Source organism: Xenopus laevis, chromosome 7S (assembly GCF_017654675.1).
Source record: "Xenopus laevis strain J_2021 chromosome 7S, Xenopus_laevis_v10.1, whole genome shotgun sequence".
NCBI classification, from domain to species: Eukaryota; Metazoa; Chordata; class Amphibia; order Anura; family Pipidae; genus Xenopus; species Xenopus laevis.
In genome coordinates, this window is record NC_054384.1 from 97,116,110 (window position 1) to 97,134,969 (window position 18,860).

Consider the following 18,860-nt stretch of genomic DNA (forward strand, 5'->3'; position numbering starts at 1 on the left):
GAAGGAGGTGCCATACTGCTTGAGCCAATATAACCACTGTGTCAGCCAAGAGGATGCAGGTTCACCCATACAAAACTTAAAATATTAAACAGCAATAGCAAATGGGCCAAAGGAACACCTGCACCTTACCAGATAGTGACTAGTTAGCTTGATGGAAACTCCAGCCAAAGCCCTGATAGCTTTCAGCTGAGGGACATATTAAGCATATTAACATGCAGACTTCCCAGTGAAATTAATGTTTCAAATACACAATGGATACTGAGAAATCAAAATCTCTGGATTCAGGTACCACACTGCTTAGGCAGAGGGATTCACCAGCCAGTACTTAAAGTGTAGCAAGAGCCAATACTGTATTTTGCAGGACGCCAGCTCACAACATAAGACTTCAGATAATACAAGAAGTCAGGGGAACACAGGCACCCTACCAGATAGCTCAGGCTTGTCAGCAGGAATATCCAGGTGGAACACTGCTTGTTAAGAGGAGACTCATAAGAAGGAAGGAGGTGCCATACTGCTTGAGCAGTGCAACCTCTAGCCCTTCCTGGAGGTGCCAATATAACTTCTGTGTCTGCACAGAGGATGCAGGGTCACCCATACAAGGCTTAAAATATTAAACAGCAATAGCAAAACGGGGCGAAGGCACACCTGCACCTTATCAGAGTGGCTAATTAGCTGGATGGAAACTCCAGCCAAAGCCCCAATAGCTCTCAGCTGAGGGACATAATTAGCTAATTAGCATGCAGACTTCCCAGTGCACTACACACAGTAGATAATGAAGAATCATACTCACCAGCTTCAGGCAGTTATAACTAGCCCATATGCATACCCACGGCCCTTTTGCAGAAGTTCTGTAAAGTCTCACATAACTCAAAAGAAAAGGGGAGTCCAAAAAGCTCACAGGTAACAATGTGGGAAGCCCACACCTGTGTCTGTTCCCAAAAAAGCACTAGATTGAATCTTGTGTCTCGCTGGGCATATAGCAGGGGGGCTGTTTTAGCACAGGGCTAGGACCATGGGTATGCCCACACCTGCACTTCTTCCCAATAAGCGATAATTTACAGATTATGCGTCTTGAGGCATCAGGTAAATTCTTCTCCATTACCTGGGAATCATCCCTCTGTGTCCACACAGAGGTAAAAAATAAGCAAAAATAAATAAATAAAAATACAGAAGAAAAAACAAAAGGCTCACAGGTAATAATGTGGGAAGCCCACAACTGTGTCTCTTCCCAAAAAGCACTAGATTTAATCTTGTGCCTCGCTGGGCATATAGCAGGGGGGCTATTTTAGCACAGGGCTAGGACCATGGATATGCCCACACCTGCATTTCTTCCCAATAAGCGATAATTTACAGATTATGCGTCTTGAGGCATCAGGTAAAATCTTCTCCATTACCTGGGAATCATCCCTCTGTGTCTACACAGAGGTAAAAAATAAATAAATAAATAAACAAAAAGAAAATGAAAAACAAAAACTGTGTTTGATTTCTCTCAAAATTCAACAAAAAATAAAAAGTGAGGAGGGAGATCCTACCTCCCTGTCCAGTAGGACAAAAAATAACTGTGGTGAGGAGGAGGTCATGTGGTCTTATACTGTAGGTCATGATTCATTTTGATTGGCTATGTTATAGGTCCTACCTCCAGGTCTGGGAGGGGCAATGCCCCATGTGTACTGACATGGAGGGACGTAGAAGAAACACCTGTTCCCCTACATAGGGATACTACTAAAACCTCTGATTTTCAGCACCTGCTCCTAACGTTACACTCTAATTACCAGCACTCAGCGATGTGTTAGAGGTCAAGAGCTTTGTCTTGGCGTGTGCAAGGGGAACATGAATGGATCACAAAAGTAAAAAGTTACTTTGCTGAGAATGACAAGAGATGAGGCTGAAGAATAACAGGGCTTTAGAGCTATAAATGTCATTTCTGTTGAAACAATGTAGCAAGCTGCAGTGAAGGGAGATGCAAGTCCTGCTTTCAAGAGTCACAACTAGCAGTGCAGAGAATATAAACAGCCATACAGGCGCTGCTTTCAATACAACTACGAGTCACAGTGAATATCTTTAGTGGTTCGTTTTTGACTTCTCCCTGCTTTGCAAAAGGCAAGAGGTAACAGATCAGATTGAATGTAGGAAGAAAGGTCGGTGCCTGAGCACAAAGTGAGAGATCATGTGTATTTATTGGCTGCCCAGCAGCCTTCTCATATCTGGCACCAAGGAAATGAAGAAGATAATGAGAGCTGTGATGCTGCCTCTGTGCCTGCGGGGAGACATAAATAGTCATCAGAAAGGGTTTCTGCTCCTAATAGATTTGTCTTCTGTATATAATTATTTGTCTTCTGTATATAATTATTTGATATGATCTACCTGGGACCACTGCACACTTCCTATTATTAGTTATTATGCAATGTGGAACTGTACATATATAGATATACATACCAAAACAATAGTGAATAGATACAGTATACTCAGGGACTTTACAATGCAGTGAAAAAAAAGTTCCGAATTTATTTTATACCTATATGATGTCATCTGGCTGTTTGTTTACAATTTAAGAGTGCACCACTTACTGGAATAGATGGATGAATGGATAGATTGATAGATAGATAGATGAATAGATAAATGATAGATAGATAGATAGATAGACTGATGGACAGATAGATAGATAGATAGATAGATAGAGGGATAGATAGATAGATGGGTAGATAGATGAATAGATAAATGATAGATCGATGGACAGACGGACAGATAGAGAGATAGAGAGATAGATAGATAGATAGATAGATAGATGACAGACAGAGGGATTGATAGATGGGCAGATAGATAAATAGATAGATGATAGATAGACAGACAGACAGAGGGATAGATAGAGGGATTGACTGTACTCAAGGACGATATATAGATATATAGATATATAGATATATATAGATAAAGAGATAAACAAGGGAAAGTTGTGCTCACCACTATTTTTTAAAACCATTAGGCGGGGGTGCAATGAGGGTGTGACCACAAAATACATATAGTCAACTACAAGAATATATTTAAGACAGAGACATTTTGTGCATACTGCTACTAAAAAATGCCTTAAAGCAGCTAGTAAGTTGCAGGTAAAACTTAGTCCCTTTGTAAAATGTATAATGAAGTAATAGAATTCTTAATGAATCAGATGAAAATTAAGCGTAGGACTGGCCAGATATGGGATGACTTTGACGTAGTTGGCCAGCTTAAATATATTGCAATATATGGACAAACAATCCCTGTGTTGTTTAAAGGGTAAGGCATTTTTTAGTAGAAGTATGCACAAAATGTCTCTGTCTTAATTATATTGATAATGGGTTGAGTGCAGAGGACCTCTTGTAGTTGACTAGATAAAGAGATAGATAGATTGATATAGATCGATGGATAGATAAATGATAGGTAGAGATAGATAGATAATAGAAAGATGAATATATCGATTGATGGATGGATAGATATAGGCATATATAGCTAAATAGAGATAAAATAGAGAGATTTATTTTTATTTATTGTCATCTGCTTGAATGCAAATATCAGATTGGTTGCTATGGGTATTTATAGCTGCGGCAAACTTTGTTACTTTTCTTCCATTAGCCCAATCAGGAGCATAACTATAGATCTGTAGCTGGCTCTTAAAGGGGACCTGCCACCTTAAGAAATAATTCCAAATGCTAATTAATGATGTTAGCCAAGCCAAATACATTTCACTTGCACTATAAAGATGAATGAAATCTTGTGTTCGTTAGTCTTGGAATTCACAATCACAGCAGACAGGCAGGTGCCATGTTAAAGGTGCTGTTATTAAGGCAGGCTCTACCCCATTCCAAAATCTTGTTTATGTGCCAGAATGGGGCACCTGATACCCATATCTCTGCACTAAATATACAATTAGATGGTTAGGAGGACGGGGGAATCCAAAGAGTGTAGTGACATCTATGAAGTGCAGAGTAGAAAGTGAAAGTAATTGCCTGCCATGCCCCTATGCCTAAATGCTGCCTTCTCCATACTGGGAGCCCACTCCTACTGCAGGTAGCCATGCTGGGACACACACGTGCACCTACTGTGCAAATGTCCTGACTTACATACATATATCATACAATACCAGGTAAAAAACATGCACATACAAAGTGAGCTGGGACACTTGCTCATGCTCCGGCTGTTGGCTTCCAGTTCGGAACATAGTGGGAGAATTTTGCAAAAATACAAAAAAATTGTATTAGCTGGCACTTTGAATGGGGGAAACAATTTTGCAGACAAGTGTCCTTATATCACCAGCTGAGCTGAGACAATCAGTATGGCAGCTTCCAGTGAGAGGATTGTATGATGCTATCAGTGCCTGTGCTGGTGCTATAATTATTTTTAAATATTTATAAAACACTGCACTAAAAATACAAATATTATTTCCCTTTAATTTATGCAAACAGAAATGATACACTGGAGTCACTAGTACAATGGGGCTTAATGAATAAGCGCTGTTATTTGTTTATGTAAATAAAGCCCTTTGTCGTTCTTCTTTATTTATAGAACCCACACAACTTGTGCCGTGGGATTGTGTGTAATGTGTACAAAGCTTGTGTGTCAACAGCCAGAATCCTCTGACCTTGAGCCGAACACATTGCTTCCTTGTCTCCCAGATAACGGCGGTCATGAACTGTTCTACGGAATCCACTCACCTACACAAAATCTTGTGGGCTCACAGCACAAACATATGATTATTTGTGAATGTCAGTGCATAGGAGCTGTCTATTTTTAGTGCACTCTTGAGTTATGCTCTCCCTGGGCCCTTGAGGTGCTGTATAGGTTAGAAGTGCATTAACACCCTAAACCACTTCACAGCTCTCTGTACAAGATGTTATCAAACAATCCTTCTCATCTGTTATTGAGCGTGGGGACAGGCAGGCATAGAGTCTTGCCCCTGGTGTAAATAATACACATTGGAGTAATAACTGAGGAATGTTTTGAATGTCCGCAGGTTCCAACTTGCAGACAGAGTGGGGCACACAGAGCGCACATACCGATACTCGTTGCTCACAGGCAGGCGGAACCTCAGGATTGGAAGGGAGGTGAGTGGGAGACAAGGAAAGTGTTGTTCCGGGCAATCGTGTGCACAATTATACAGGAGAGGACCAAGCCACCTTCTCTGCAAATCTACAGGATCAAAGACACTTCATGAACTCTGTGCAGTTTAATTGACCCAGGAAATTTTTGGTTCATGTCCCCCTTAGAGGACAAGCTACTGTTCCTGGTAACTTATAACATGATTATAGTTATAGGGAAACATTGGTGTATCAGCCATTCTGCAATAGTTTTCAAGTTTCAAGGAGGGCAAATTCCATCCTTGTTAACTATCTGGCTGGGCTTTTAGGGGTATCTAGAAGAGCAAAACAGGTGTGAGCAGCAAATCTTACCCCAAGTGAAATTCAGGCTGATCCTCCTCCCTGAATTAGCTGAACCCATAAAGGGAAGAGAGATGAATTAAATACAGGGGAAACACGGCTGCCTATTAGGTCCCTCCAGACTGAATCTGTAGCTTATTGGTCTACTTACTGGGCTCTCCCAATGACCTGACCCACTGGTATCTGGTATGAAATAAAACAGATATCTTTCAGGCCAATTTGAAAATCCCACCAAGCAAAGGGTCACATATTATAAATGAGCTGATGCAGGTGAGCAACTGCCTCTTTGTTATCCCTCCCATTTGCCATTGCCTACCCAATCTGGTTACCAGCAAATTCACATATGTAATACTATGGATAATAATTAGGTTTGCCACCTATAAACATTATGACTTAATAAGTCAGGGTGTGTCAGTATGTTGAGTACAACTGGATTGGAGTTCATATGCTGGGTAACACCAGTAAATAGGGCCATGGGCAGTCTGCTGACAAGGGGGAATACAAAACCTCATGTTGAAAAGATGGAACTGGAGTAGGGTCCAAAATACACGTGACAGAGGCCAATGTGCCGGTCAAGATCAGGGCAGGCTGGAGGCAGAAGCCGAGTCCAATAAACAGGCCATAGATCAGAACCAGGTAAAATACACAGGAAAACATAGGGACCATACATAGAAGCTAGGAGCAAAGGAAGGAACAAAAGATCCAGGACACAAGCAACTCAGGAAGCAACTTAGGAATGAGGCACAGAATTCAGGAATCAGAAAAATGGAGACTGCAAGAAATAACCAGCAAGTTGATCAGAGATAGAAAACTCAAGGAGCAAGCGTCCATCTTATACATATGCCATATTGCTGGGACCTGGCCTAACAAGGTTGGAGGTAAACGCTTTCATGAAAGAGAAGGTGGAGAATGATTATTTGGAATTTCCTGACACTGAACTCCAAAAGCCCCATTGGTTCAATAGGCAACCTCAGCTCCAGGTTATGATTATCACCAGTCCAGGAGGAAAGTCTTTATAGCAATTATTCTGTATGGATAGAACCTCTAAATCTAAATGCTCCAGTGTTGCCTGTAGAGTTAATTGCTGTGCCTACTATCTATCTGTATGCTTTAAGGCAGTGATCCCCAACCAGTAGCTCATGAGTAACATGTTGCTCACCAACCCCTTGGATGTTGCTCTCAGTGGCCTCAAAGCAGGGGCTTATTGTTGAATTCCAGGCTTGGAAGAGCATGTGATGGGCGAATTTATTGGCCAGGCGTGAATTTGCGCGATTCGCCGCCGGCGAAAAATTCGCCCATGTCAAAAAAATTTAGCGTCGAAAACGGACGCCGGCATCGGAAACGTCAAAAATGAGACAAAATTCGCCCATCACTACAGAGCATGTGCAGTGAATCAGCAGAAAAGAAGATGGGGAGCCACTGGGGCATCTTTGGAGACACAGATCTTTACTGCTAAAGGGATGTGGTTGCCTTGGGCTGGTACAGAAGCACAAATCATAATGTACAACATTTTGAGTCTTTAGTTAAGGTTTAGTTCTCCTTTAACAGGAATGGAGCATGTGTGCATTTTAGGCATTTTATTGAGCCACAGACTAGCTCAAAAGATACAAAGTTTCTAAAACGTAATTGGCTTTTGGCAAAGAGCCAAGCATATGTGGCAGGTGCACTCAAATACTTTTGTAACAATTTAAGTGCAGGTCTCTTGGGGAAACTGTGACTTGCCGCTTAAAGGGCTATTCACCTTCATTGTGTAATAACACATAAAAACCACAGAAATGTGTACAAACTTTCATAACCTGCCAAAGTTTGTAAAATTAACATGGTAATTAGGGGGTGTGGCCACAAAAATGTCCTCTCCTATTCTGTTATTCACATCAGTGCATGGTTGCTTAGGTCATTTGGATCCTAGCAACCAGATTGCTAAAGTTCTCAACTCTCCTCATTGGTGCAGCGCCCCTGCATAGCTACCTTTTCCCCCCTTCTTTAGCCTAAGAGTATAACTGACTGCATATTTTTTATGTTATATATATAGTTATACCCTATATACAGTGAATATCTCCTTCCACTTATTCACAATGTATTGGAAACTCTGTCCCTTTTATGATCTGAATGTTTGTGGCTGTTCAGAATGAGCCTTTCTAAGAGTCGCTTAACCCCCTTCCTTCGCTAAGCCATTTGCGTGCAGGAAAATGTGAATGTGATACACCCCAGGGGGGTGAGGTTGGTTTTTAGAGTAAGTTTATCCAGTTTATGACCAATATATCAAACTTAAGAAGGGTTAGGAGAGTGCAAGCAGGTAGTGCAAAGGCAAAATTAAAAGAACATTCTTCTGCCGAGCCTACAGACGCCTGCAAGTCGGGACAAGCCTACCCGTGAGAATGGAACTGGACAATGTAAATTCTTTTTCAGTGTTTTCTTCCTTCCCATTTTATACCTATTTTGGCCATTCTGCTATTCTAGAATTACTACAGCGAGTCTTCCAGTCCCTCACCCTTGGGTGCCCAGATAATGTTGTGTTGACTATAATTGCATACATATTCTTCGGCACACCACTTACTTTTCCTTTTTTCTTTAGGGTGCATTCAACTCCTCCAGCTACTTCCAAGCCTGGTTTTCATACAACAATTCCCATAGGGAGGAAGCACACCAAACATATGATTTTGCCTTTTAGGACATTTATTCAGCAGTGTTGGCACAAGCTTTCGGGGTCAACCCCTTGCACCTGAGGAAGGGGTTGACCCCGAAAGCTTGTGCCAACACTGCTGAATAAATGTCCTAAAAGGCAAAATCATATGTTTGGTGTGCTTCCTCCCTATGGGAATTGGTGTTGACTATAATTACCATCATGCTTTAACTCTCGATAATATGAAGAATTCTGGAAGTTGTGTCCATAACATCCAGAGTCCCAAGGTCACAGCACAGAAGGTTAAGTTGGTCATACACGTGTATGGGCCCTTTCAGGCACCTGGACATCAGATAGATCTTGGTCAAAATCAGGCAGATACTTATTGGACAGGTATAAAAATTCCATTGCAACAAGGACAGTCTTCAGTTCATTGATTGCTGCCTATTGTGCCCCAACCACTTAGCCAAATTGGATCAGCATGATATCGGCCAGTACAAGGTGGCTCCGAATAGGGGCCTATGAAGACCAGTTTAAGGGGGCCTCATCAACTGGCCAATGAAGTTAAAGCAACAGTAACATCAAAAAATGAAAATAATCAAATAATTCAGATTTTTAAAAATGATTTCCTTTTTCTCTGTAATAAGAAAACAGTACCTTGTACTTGATCCCAACTCAAATATAATTAATCCTTATTGGAGGCAAAACAATGATTTAATAGACTTTTAATAGACCAAAAAATGAAAGCGTTTTAAAGTAGGGATGCACCGAATCCAGGATTCGGTTCGGGATTCGGCCAGGATTCGGATTTTTTCAGCAGGATTCGGATTTGGACGAATCCTTCTGCCTGGCCGAACCAAATCCCAATCCTAATTTGAATATGCAAATTAGGGGCGGGAAATTGCATGACTTTTTGTCACAAAACAAGGAAGTAAAAAATGTTTTCCCCTTCCCACCCATAAATTGCATATGCAAATTAGGATTCGGATTTGGTTCGGTATTTGGCCGAATCTTTTGCGAAAAGGCTTTTTTCAATCACTCTCCATTTTTTATTACCGTTTTTTCAAAATCCAAGTTTAAAGTTGAATGTCCCTGTCTGGCAGCTCATTAATTCAGGCGCAGACTAAACGGTTACAATTTTGCTACATTTAGTTGATCCATTTCTCAGCAGCATCTCCGGAGTATTAGCAACTATTGTATCAATTCTGCCTTTAATGAAACCATGGGGAGTCTGTTCAGCAGGGACAAAGATAACTAATAGATCAACTAAATGTATCAATTTAGAAAAGTTTACAGGGTCGGCGACCCCCCCTCCCAGAACTCCTTTAGAAGGTGAAAAATGAAACTTTACACTTCAATATTAGAAAAACGGTCACATATAGAAAATAGAAAGTAATTGGAAAAAGTCTTTATTTCTGGTGAACAATCTGAAACAAACTGGAATGGAAAAAAAATGTTGAAAGGTGAACAACCCCTTTAAGTATACTGTAATTCTCTCTGTCTATGTAGTGGTAACCTCCATCCAGCATGCAAAGGGTTTCTATTGTGCTACATGCTTTATATATATATCTTCCCCTGCCATGTTTTATGATCCCCACCAATGGCGTGCAACCATTGAAAAGATTTCTTGTTTTTCCTTGTTTTACAGTAAAAAAAAAACACCGTATAGAAGTTTTAAGTTTTTTAATTAGAAAAATAACAGTTTCTGAAAAAACACTCTGTGTATGAAAACAGTTTATCTACAAATAAATAACTGTACAGTTGCATTTGTTATTATTTCAAGTGGATACTACAGGGTGCAGCATGGCGCCTTTTCAGCATCTCGTTTACTGAATCACTTAGAATTGAAGGCACATTCACTGGCAGTTGTTAATGGCACAAGGATTCTGGTTATAAAGGCAATGAATATCCGAGTGAAAGCTGTTTTTTTTTTTGGATATAGCTCATAAGTATTTAAGCAGTGGGGCGATTGCTCAGTTCCTGGGCGAGTATCCGGGACATTGACACATCCGCTAAGGTTGACTGCTTGTGAGTCATTAAAGATCTAATGATGTGTTTCATGGAGCAATTTGCTGAAATAACTCTGGTAGGTTTAGGCATTTCAAGAATGAAACCCTCATCCATTAGACTGGACAGTTATACTTGACCCTGCAGACTCTTGGTGGGTCCTTTAGCTGCTTGTTTTGCTTGTTTTCTTTAGCTGCTTGTTTGACTTGTTTGGAGGGACATCCTCAGGTGAAACATGTTGATTTCTTTGCAGTCTCAGATTTTAACAAGGATGTGATGCATTATTATCTAACCAGCAGGTAAAAAAACAGTACAGCCCAATATTTGGTTTATCAAGAAGCACCAAAGCCATACCCCAGTATCCACAGTCACATAATGTATAGTGATCTGATTAGAGGTAGATTATTGAATAGAGAAGAACTATCAAGAATATCAATGCAGGAGTCAAAGAGCTATCCAGTGAGGGATCTCCATATTGATAGAGAAGTCAATAAGTTGACGCTTCTGCAATCAGCATGGATTCTCCCATTGTCCTTCTCAAGTGCGGGGCCCTTATTTGCCACCTCTAAAAACATTTATGGCAAGAGTAGAACATTGGACATCACAAGAGCAGTTTGAAAGTATCCCTGCAAAGCTAAAGTATATACATTTAATAGGCTATATCTGGTGCAGATATTAAAGGGCATGTAAAGTCTAAAATAGAATAAGGCTAGAAATGCTGTATTTTGTATACTAAATATAAACATGAACTTATTGCACCACAAGCCTAATCAAACAAATAATTTATGCTTTCAAAGTTGGCTACAGGGGGTCACCATCTTGTAACTTTGTTATACATCTTTGCAAGACTAAGACTGTGCACATGCTCAGTGTGGTCTGGGCTGCTTAGGGATCATCATAAACAAAGCTGCTTGAGTTCTGCATGGCTGGGAAGTAAGGCGGGGGCTCCCCCTGCTGTTCATAAGTATGATTGTTTACCTGCTCAGCAGTTAGGGACCGTCTGACAATTCCTATCCACAGCAGTAAATGAAGGGAGAATTCCACTGCATACAGTCAGGTTTCTCTTACAGTATGTGGCAGCTCTAATTCATAAATAAACACAAAAACATAGATAAATAATGGTCCCTGTACAGCATACGCTTTGGGCGTGATTTAATGAGCAGCAGAAATGGGGTAAAGTTATTCCATTGGAGTTGGAATGGTAAAACAGCGATTTTAAACTTATTGTTTGGGACCCAAAAATGGGGTCACATGCTGAATACAACACTATAGGAGTATCTTCATCTAAAAGTGAAGTTAGAGATCACCACAGTCCTCTAGACTAAAGTGAAATTCTGCCACTCTCCCTTCATTTCTATAGGGTTTTTAAAAGCGTATTTTTCAATGGGTGAAAGTGAACATTCATCCTTTGATAAATACGCCTTTTAAAATACCATAGAAATGAATGGAGAGTGGCGGAATTTCACTGTGGTGATCTCTAACTTCACTTTGTGATAAATATACCCCTATGACAAATTCCAAATGAGTATGAATTCTAGATTCACATTCCGAGACTTAATTTGGTCCCCTTGAAAACAGTTAATACACTTTGCTGTGTAATTGTGAATCCTTGTATCAGTAATTATATTGGTCTAATCACTATGACAACAAATGACTTCTGCCGCTCCACCACCTCAATGCTGGAATAGTTTTACCACTTTCAAACCAGAGACTAGAGCCCAAACAACCTGAAAGTAAGTTTGGAGCCATGGAGGCTGCCAATTAGAAAGTGTAACTCTCAGGGGTCACAAGTCACCCCCCCACCAAGATGTTTAATGCTGCTGCATGTTGTAATGATGCAACAATATAAAATGAAGCCCATATGACAGCGAGGGTTGATACATTCCAGCCAGAGAAAGGTACTAAGCCAGACATAAAAGGCTTTTTATGTGCACATTGTTTTGTGTAGTATCCACCCTCTGTCTCAAGGTTTGCTTCTTTGCATTTGGGTCTGTTTACTCATGGATCCATTAGCAGGGCAAATCTCATTCTGAGCTTCAGTTCTTTTTTGTTGCCTGCAGCAAATAAAGGCAATCGGCAAACATCGCCTTTTCAGATTCATAACAAAAAAGAAGAGATTTGAGCATACAATTAATCTCTCTTTAAGGAGCTTCTTTTGACGCTGGTTTTGTTCTCTCCCAGTTTCAGGCAGCCATTAGGATTTGGGCAGTGTTCAAAATATTGTCCATGTGAAAGCATATTAGAAAAAAACTGATAAAATACTGATCTAATATATGTTTTCCCTTATCAGTATTATATACAAGTGGCTGCCTGCATCGCCGGGAAGTCATGTATAAATATCTTTATATATTATATCCTGATCATTCAGATAATATGTTCTTGTAATAGTCAGTATGTTCCTCATCTTCTGCTTCTCATCCTCTGCTCCTACGTGGTGTCCTGTAGCGTAAGAAGGAGAATCATTTATTAATTACAAGTGAAAGAACTAAGTACTGACTGATAAGTCTAAATTAATTTATATGCAACCCATGACTACTTACGTGGGTATAAGTCTACAGGAACCGATATTGGTTGGTACGTCTAAAGGAACACGTATTGATTGGCAAGGATGTCTACATGGGCACACATAGGGTGGCCAATATACAGGAACTTGTATTGGGTGGCAAATCTACAGGAATGTATTCTGTTGGCAAAGGAGTCTACATGGACACATATTGGGTGGCAAGTCTACAGGAATGCATACTGGTTGGTAAAGGAGTCTACATGGACACATATTGGGTGGCAAGTCTACAGGAATGCATACTGGTTGGTAAAGAAGTCTACATGGACACAGATTGGGTGGCAAGTATAAAGGAACTCATTGGTGTAAGTCTACAGGAACACATATTGGGTGGCAAGCCTACAGTAAAGCATCATGTAGTAAGTATGTCTACATAAACTCATATTGGAACGCAAGTATGTCTACGTGAACTCACACTGGGTGGCAATAACGCTACAGGAACACATATTGTTTGGTAAAGAAGTTTACATGAACTGGGTGGCAATTCAATCTATAGGAACTTATATTGGGTGGAAAATAAGTCTACACAAGAACTCATAGAGCAGTGATCCCCAACCAGTAGCTCGTGAGCAACATGTTGCTCTCCAACCCCTTGGATGTTGCTCCCAGTGGCCTCAAAGTAGGAGCTTATTTTTGAATTCCAGACTTGGAGGCAAGTTTTGGTTGTATAAAAACCAGGTGTACAGCCAAACAGGAGCCCCAATGTAGGTTGACAATCCACATAGGGGCTACCAAATGGCCAATCACAGAACTTATTTGGCACCCCAAGAACATTTTTCATGCTAGTGTTACTTCTGAATTCGTCTCACAGGTTCTAAAGGTTGGGGATCCCTGTCTTTGAGGGTGGCAATTAAGTCTAGGAACTTGCATTGGGTGGCAGATAAGTGTGCAGGAACTCTTAGTTGGTCTTAGTTAGTCAAACTTAGTTCACCAGATCTTTGACTTTCCAAGAGCTTTTTGGAAGGCACCACCAGGAATGATTGGTATCCTGTAAACACAGAATTCTGCAAATTTTATACAGTATTCTAAATTAGCATAATGCTTCATCCTAGCTCAGTGTAGGGCAAGGAAGGAAATTTGGATCAGGTGCCCAAATTCCATTCCTGCTCTAGACATTGACATCTAGAACACTCCCAACTTTCCTGTGACCAGTAAACAATAAAATACTCTTGCTGTGCTGTTAATAGGAAGACAATATGTATAATTAGGGGACAAAGAAGCCACACTGTGAAATCCAGAGCCATAAGGGAACTGGAGCATTTTAAAGGCAGCCAAGTCAACCAGTGACCCATGACAGGAGATTTGTGTGTGCCCTGGAACCAGCCTTATTAAGCAGCCCTTATTGTTCCATGGTTTGGCGGGAAAGTCATCTAGTTCATTTTCTCAAGAGGGGACGTGGAAAGAGAAGCCCCCCAGTGGTGCAGGGAAGATCCCTCTGTTTAACAGCACATGTCAATTACCTCCATTCCTTGGAGCCACATCAAGTAAAACAGTGTTTGACAGCTTCGCTTCACTACAGGTTCTGCAACAGCCGCTTTCAGCAGACAAATGACCTCACAATTAGTATTACCCAATCAGCTGGGGAGTAGTGGCCGCTACCATCTTTTACCTAATCATCCAACTTGTTTGTGTAGCTTAACTTTCTTTTAAAGGGGTTGTTCATCTTTACGTTAATTTTTAGTACGACGTAGAGAGCGTTATCCTGAGACAATTTGCAATTGGTTTTCATTTTTTATTATTTGTGGTTTTTGAGATATTTAGCTTTTTATTCAGCAGATCTCCGGGTTTGCAATTTCATTTCGGGTCCAAATTAACCTAGCAACCATGCACCAGGTTGCAACCAGTCAGTTGAATAATTGACTGAAATATAAATAGGAGAGGCCTGAATAGAAAGATGAGCAATAAAAAGTAGCAAAAACAATACATGTGTAGCCTTACAGAGCAGTTGTTTTTTAAATGGGGTCAGTGACCCCATTTGAAAGTGAAGATTTCACTGGAGAGCTTTTTTAGTGAAACAGTGAAGACGTTTATTCAAGATGCATTTAAGCACAAATGCATCTTGAATAAACGTCTTCACTGTTTCACTAAAAAAGCTCTCCAGTGAAATCTTCATTTTCTACATGATATCGCTTTTCTGGACGTGGCAAACCCAGATCACTGTTGGATTGAGCTATCACTGATTTATACGGTTTGTGGCAACAAGTTATTTGCATTTTGGACCCCATTTGAAAGCTGGAAAGAGTCAGAAGAAGGCAAATAATTAAACTATAACAAAAAAAATAATGAAGACCAATTGAAAAGTTGCTTAGAATAAGCCATTCTACAACATACTTAACTTAAAGGCGAACCACTCCTTTAATATAGTAGTAATTGCTATTGCAAAGTAGTATCTGTCTACCCCTTGCTTTTCACTGCACGGCTGGCTCTCACCACTGAAACTGTAATAGACATCTGCTGCTTTACAGAAGTAAATACGAATGCAAGCAATCTGGAGTTGTGGCTGGAGCAGAACTGACTCCAGCTGCCCTTGCATTTGTTGCATATGTACAATATATCCTTCAATATCAGCCACCAGCCCTAACCCAAATACCCTGGCTATAACAACTAAAAAGGAGCTTTATATTTTAGTAGGAGTATGCATCACTATAATCCCTTTAATTGCAAAGCACCTATTTGAGTGTGATTTTTGCACAAGCTTGTCATAGGGTGACCCATGATAGAATCCGCCCCTTTGTGTATACAGCATCACCTCCTGTGCATAAATGCTGGCACCGGGGGTTACATAAAGGAAAAACAGTTACATTATGGCAAAGATACACCATGCAGTATCTTTATAGCAACAAACAATGACTATTGCAGGTTATGCTGTACTAGTAGCTTTTGTACACTAGTAGCCTTTGTAGGTCTATTTAAAGCTAAATGTGTGTGTGTGGGGGGAGCAATATACCTGCTAATTGGTTGGAGACAGTTCAGCACATCGCTATCAAACTTTGGATCTAATTTACTGATCTAGACAACAGTTTTGAGAGCTCAGTTACTATGCAAGTGCAAATTGCACTATACAGATGCATAGCACCATGTTTTCAATTTAGAATGTACCCCTACAACATTTACCCCTACACTTCTGGGAGAAAGCAGCAAATAGTGCTTGCAACAACTTTGTGTGCTGTGCACCAATGCGGGGTCAAGCTGGTGACTGCTTTTCATGAGTTGTGTTGCGTTGCACAGTCTCACAGTGAATAGAGTCATAGAAATCCAAATTGGAACCATAGATGAAGCCTGCTAGAGGAGCCCTAAAATTGGCAACAGTTCCAGGCTGGCAGTGGTTCCAGGGTTCCCTCAGGTCCAAAAGTGGAGTTAATCAGAGGGCTGAGCAGGCACATGGCTGCTTCTTATAAGTCACAGGGAGCACAAACACCTTTGTGAATAGATTCTAGCACAGAAACATCAAAGCAGGCTGGCACATACCCAACCATGCGTAGTTGAGAAACAGGAGCTGGATATTAAAGTCATAAAAAAAAAAAATCATATTTTATTTTCCAAAATTAAAACAAAGCCTGATGCGTCACCAGGGGACACTTAGTCATAGGCTGATCATACGGTACAACAAACAGATAAGTGTCCCCTGGTGACGCGTCAGGCTTTTGTTTTAATTTTGGAAAATCTAATGTGATAATTTTTTTTTATGACTTTAATGTGCCAGCCTGCTTTGATGTTTCTGTGAATACTCCCTCTGCTGAAGGAGCAGGTGCACCCGGACCAACCGTTTACATTTGAACTTTCCACATTGGTTACTTTTTTGTTTCTCAGTGGATAGATTCTAGAGCCTTGCACTCGCGCTTCTGTTCAGAAATAAGCAAAGTTGATTGATTATATAGGGCAGCTGCTCTAATTGGAAATTTTTCTTTGCTTTGGTAATTGGCCAGTATTCTATTGGCACCATTTCTAGGTACATTCAAATTTTGGGATATATGGCATTTATTATAACCTAAACAGAGACCTAAAGTTGTGGTCTGTTGAAATAGGTACTAGGGAGCAAGGTATTCATCTCCTGAATGGCATCTGAATGGCAAATTGCACTATCCTCACTAGTGATGGGCAAATAAATGCGGCAGGCATTTATATATTCATGAAACTGCTGCGAAAATTCCCTGTTGTCAAAAAATGTTGGACGCGTCGGAAAAGTTGACGTGAGTGTCAGCATTGATGCGAGCGTGAAAATTGACGCGTGCATCAAAATTTGCCTTTTCCCAATGTTTTGCCGTTTTGCGAATTCAATTACAATTGCACAGCATATTCATCACAGCTGTGGAGCAGAATTTCCTGGTAACTCAACACTTTTAAAGTCAGTATTAGTGATGGGCGAATAAATTCGCCTGGCACAATTTTGCGGTGAATTTCCGCATTTTGCGGCTGGCAAATACATTCGTGAATCTCCCGCGTCAAAATCGCCGCGGGGCAACACTATTCAGACGCCCATTGACTTTAATGCCAGCGTCAGCTTGGACACGGGCGTCAATTTTCACGATTTATTGTGAAAATGACAGCTTTTCACTTTTTTTTTGTGAAAATGTCAGATTTTCCAAATTTTTCCGTGAAAGGTCTGAATTTCACGATTTTTTTTGTGAAACTTTCCGTTTTCACGATTTTTCTCGACAATTTTTTGCCATTTCTTGATTTTCGCACATTTTTCGGTGAGCGAAACGGGAGATATCCACCCATCACTAGTCAGTATAGTAAGGAAGGTGCCACCATCCCTGGCACAGATACCTGTACTTTACCCTATGCAGCTCTGTGTATCTTATAAATCTCCCATCTATGGCCATTGTTTTCCATTTGTTTCATATTCTGTAGAAACTAAAAATCTTAGGTAGAAGTAACTAACAAGTAAATGTGATCCTGTGTCCCTAGTCCAGTACATATTATTCTGGGTAAATATTCAGCCCATGTAATGCATGCAGTGAATTGGCACCAACCTGGCAGCCTTGCTATCCCCATCCATGAAGCGTTAGAAAGAAGTCGGCTTCGGGGATGCTGCTGTCCTCCCTGGAACTGTCCTCTGAGTTACAATAGGATCCAGGTGAGAGAGAATCCACTGAGCAGCTGCTGCCACAAGGCGAGAGTCCGTCGGATCCAGCTCTCTCTTGTCCCTCCCCCGCGCTCCTCTCCATCAGCAGCGATTGAAGCGCGCGGATATATTCTACAGCTGAGCGCAGAGTCTCCACTTTGCTCATTTTCTTGTTCGGCCCTTGAGCTTGAGGCACGTGTTGCCTTAGTTTGGCAAAGCCCAAATTGACCAGTTTCACCCTGTTCCTCTCTCTTTCATTGCGCCTTTCGGAGGGAGCGGAGTAGCCAATAGTGTTTGACGAGGAGCCGCTTCGTCTCTGGCAGCGCAGCCTCTGCGGAGATCCAGATTCGGAAGCTGCTTTGCGCGGAGCCTTGGTTTGTCTCTTTGAGCTCAGCTGCTCCTCCATCGTGGAGGAGAGAGGCGGAACAGGTGGAGCAGGTGCTGCTTTGCGCTTTAATGTGGTGCCAAAAGGAATGTTCTCTCTGGAGGGACCTTGACTTGTTGTGTCTCCTAGTGGTGAATGTGGCTTTGCTGACTGGTATCCTGGAATGAGGCAGGAGCTTTAGAGAATTGGTAACTCCCCTCTGTCAGCCGGTCATGACTTGCCTTCTTTAATTCTTTAATTCTTTACAACTTGTGCCTAGTGCATTCACTCCCAGTCTGATACCAGCCCCCCTCCCACCACTCGTTTCATGCTGCTTTCACTTGTGAACTCATTTCACTACTAGCACTCAACCCTCCCTCTTTATTGTATGGGAGAATAAAGGAGAAAAACATGTCTCCATGATAAACAAAAAGTGCAAATGATTTTTTTTAAATTACATTTTATATCATTTGTCATTTTCCTCCAAGTACAGGCCTGTGTGATGTTCTGCTATTAGAGGTACATGATCTGTTTTCCAGAATGCTTGGGACCTGGGTATTTCCAGATAACAGATCTTTCCATAATTTGGAGTCTGCTAAAAATCATTTAAACATTAAATAAACCCAATAGGATTATTTTGTCACTAATATGGAGCCATGCAGAGTAGTTACCATCAAGTACAAGGCACTGTTTTATTACTACAGTGAAAAAGGGAATCCTTTTTAAAAACTTGGAATTAGTGACTTAAAATGTTGTCAGGGTCACATTCACTAAAGGGTGAATTGTCGCCAGCGACTGCTTCGCACACATCGCACCACTTCGCCAGGCGC

The 18,860-nt window shown here is 41.0% G+C and overlaps 1 protein-coding gene across 2 annotated transcripts; it reads right to left on the reverse strand.

Annotated features, from left to right (window-relative positions):
* Positions 1-10,975: 10,975 nt before the first annotated feature.
* Positions 10,976-18,293, reverse strand: ascl2.S (achaete-scute family bHLH transcription factor 2 S homeolog). Of its 2 annotated transcripts, XM_018226780.2 has the most exons (2): positions 17,575-18,293; positions 10,976-12,477 (listed from the first exon to the last, which is right to left on the reverse strand). In XM_018226780.2, exon 1 carries the CDS (start codon positions 18,070-18,072, stop codon positions 17,587-17,589), a length of 486 nt encoding a protein of 161 aa, XP_018082269.1. In that variant the 5' UTR covers positions 18,073-18,293; the 3' UTR covers positions 10,976-12,477; positions 17,575-17,586.
* Between the last annotated feature and the right edge of the window lie 567 nt (positions 18,294-18,860).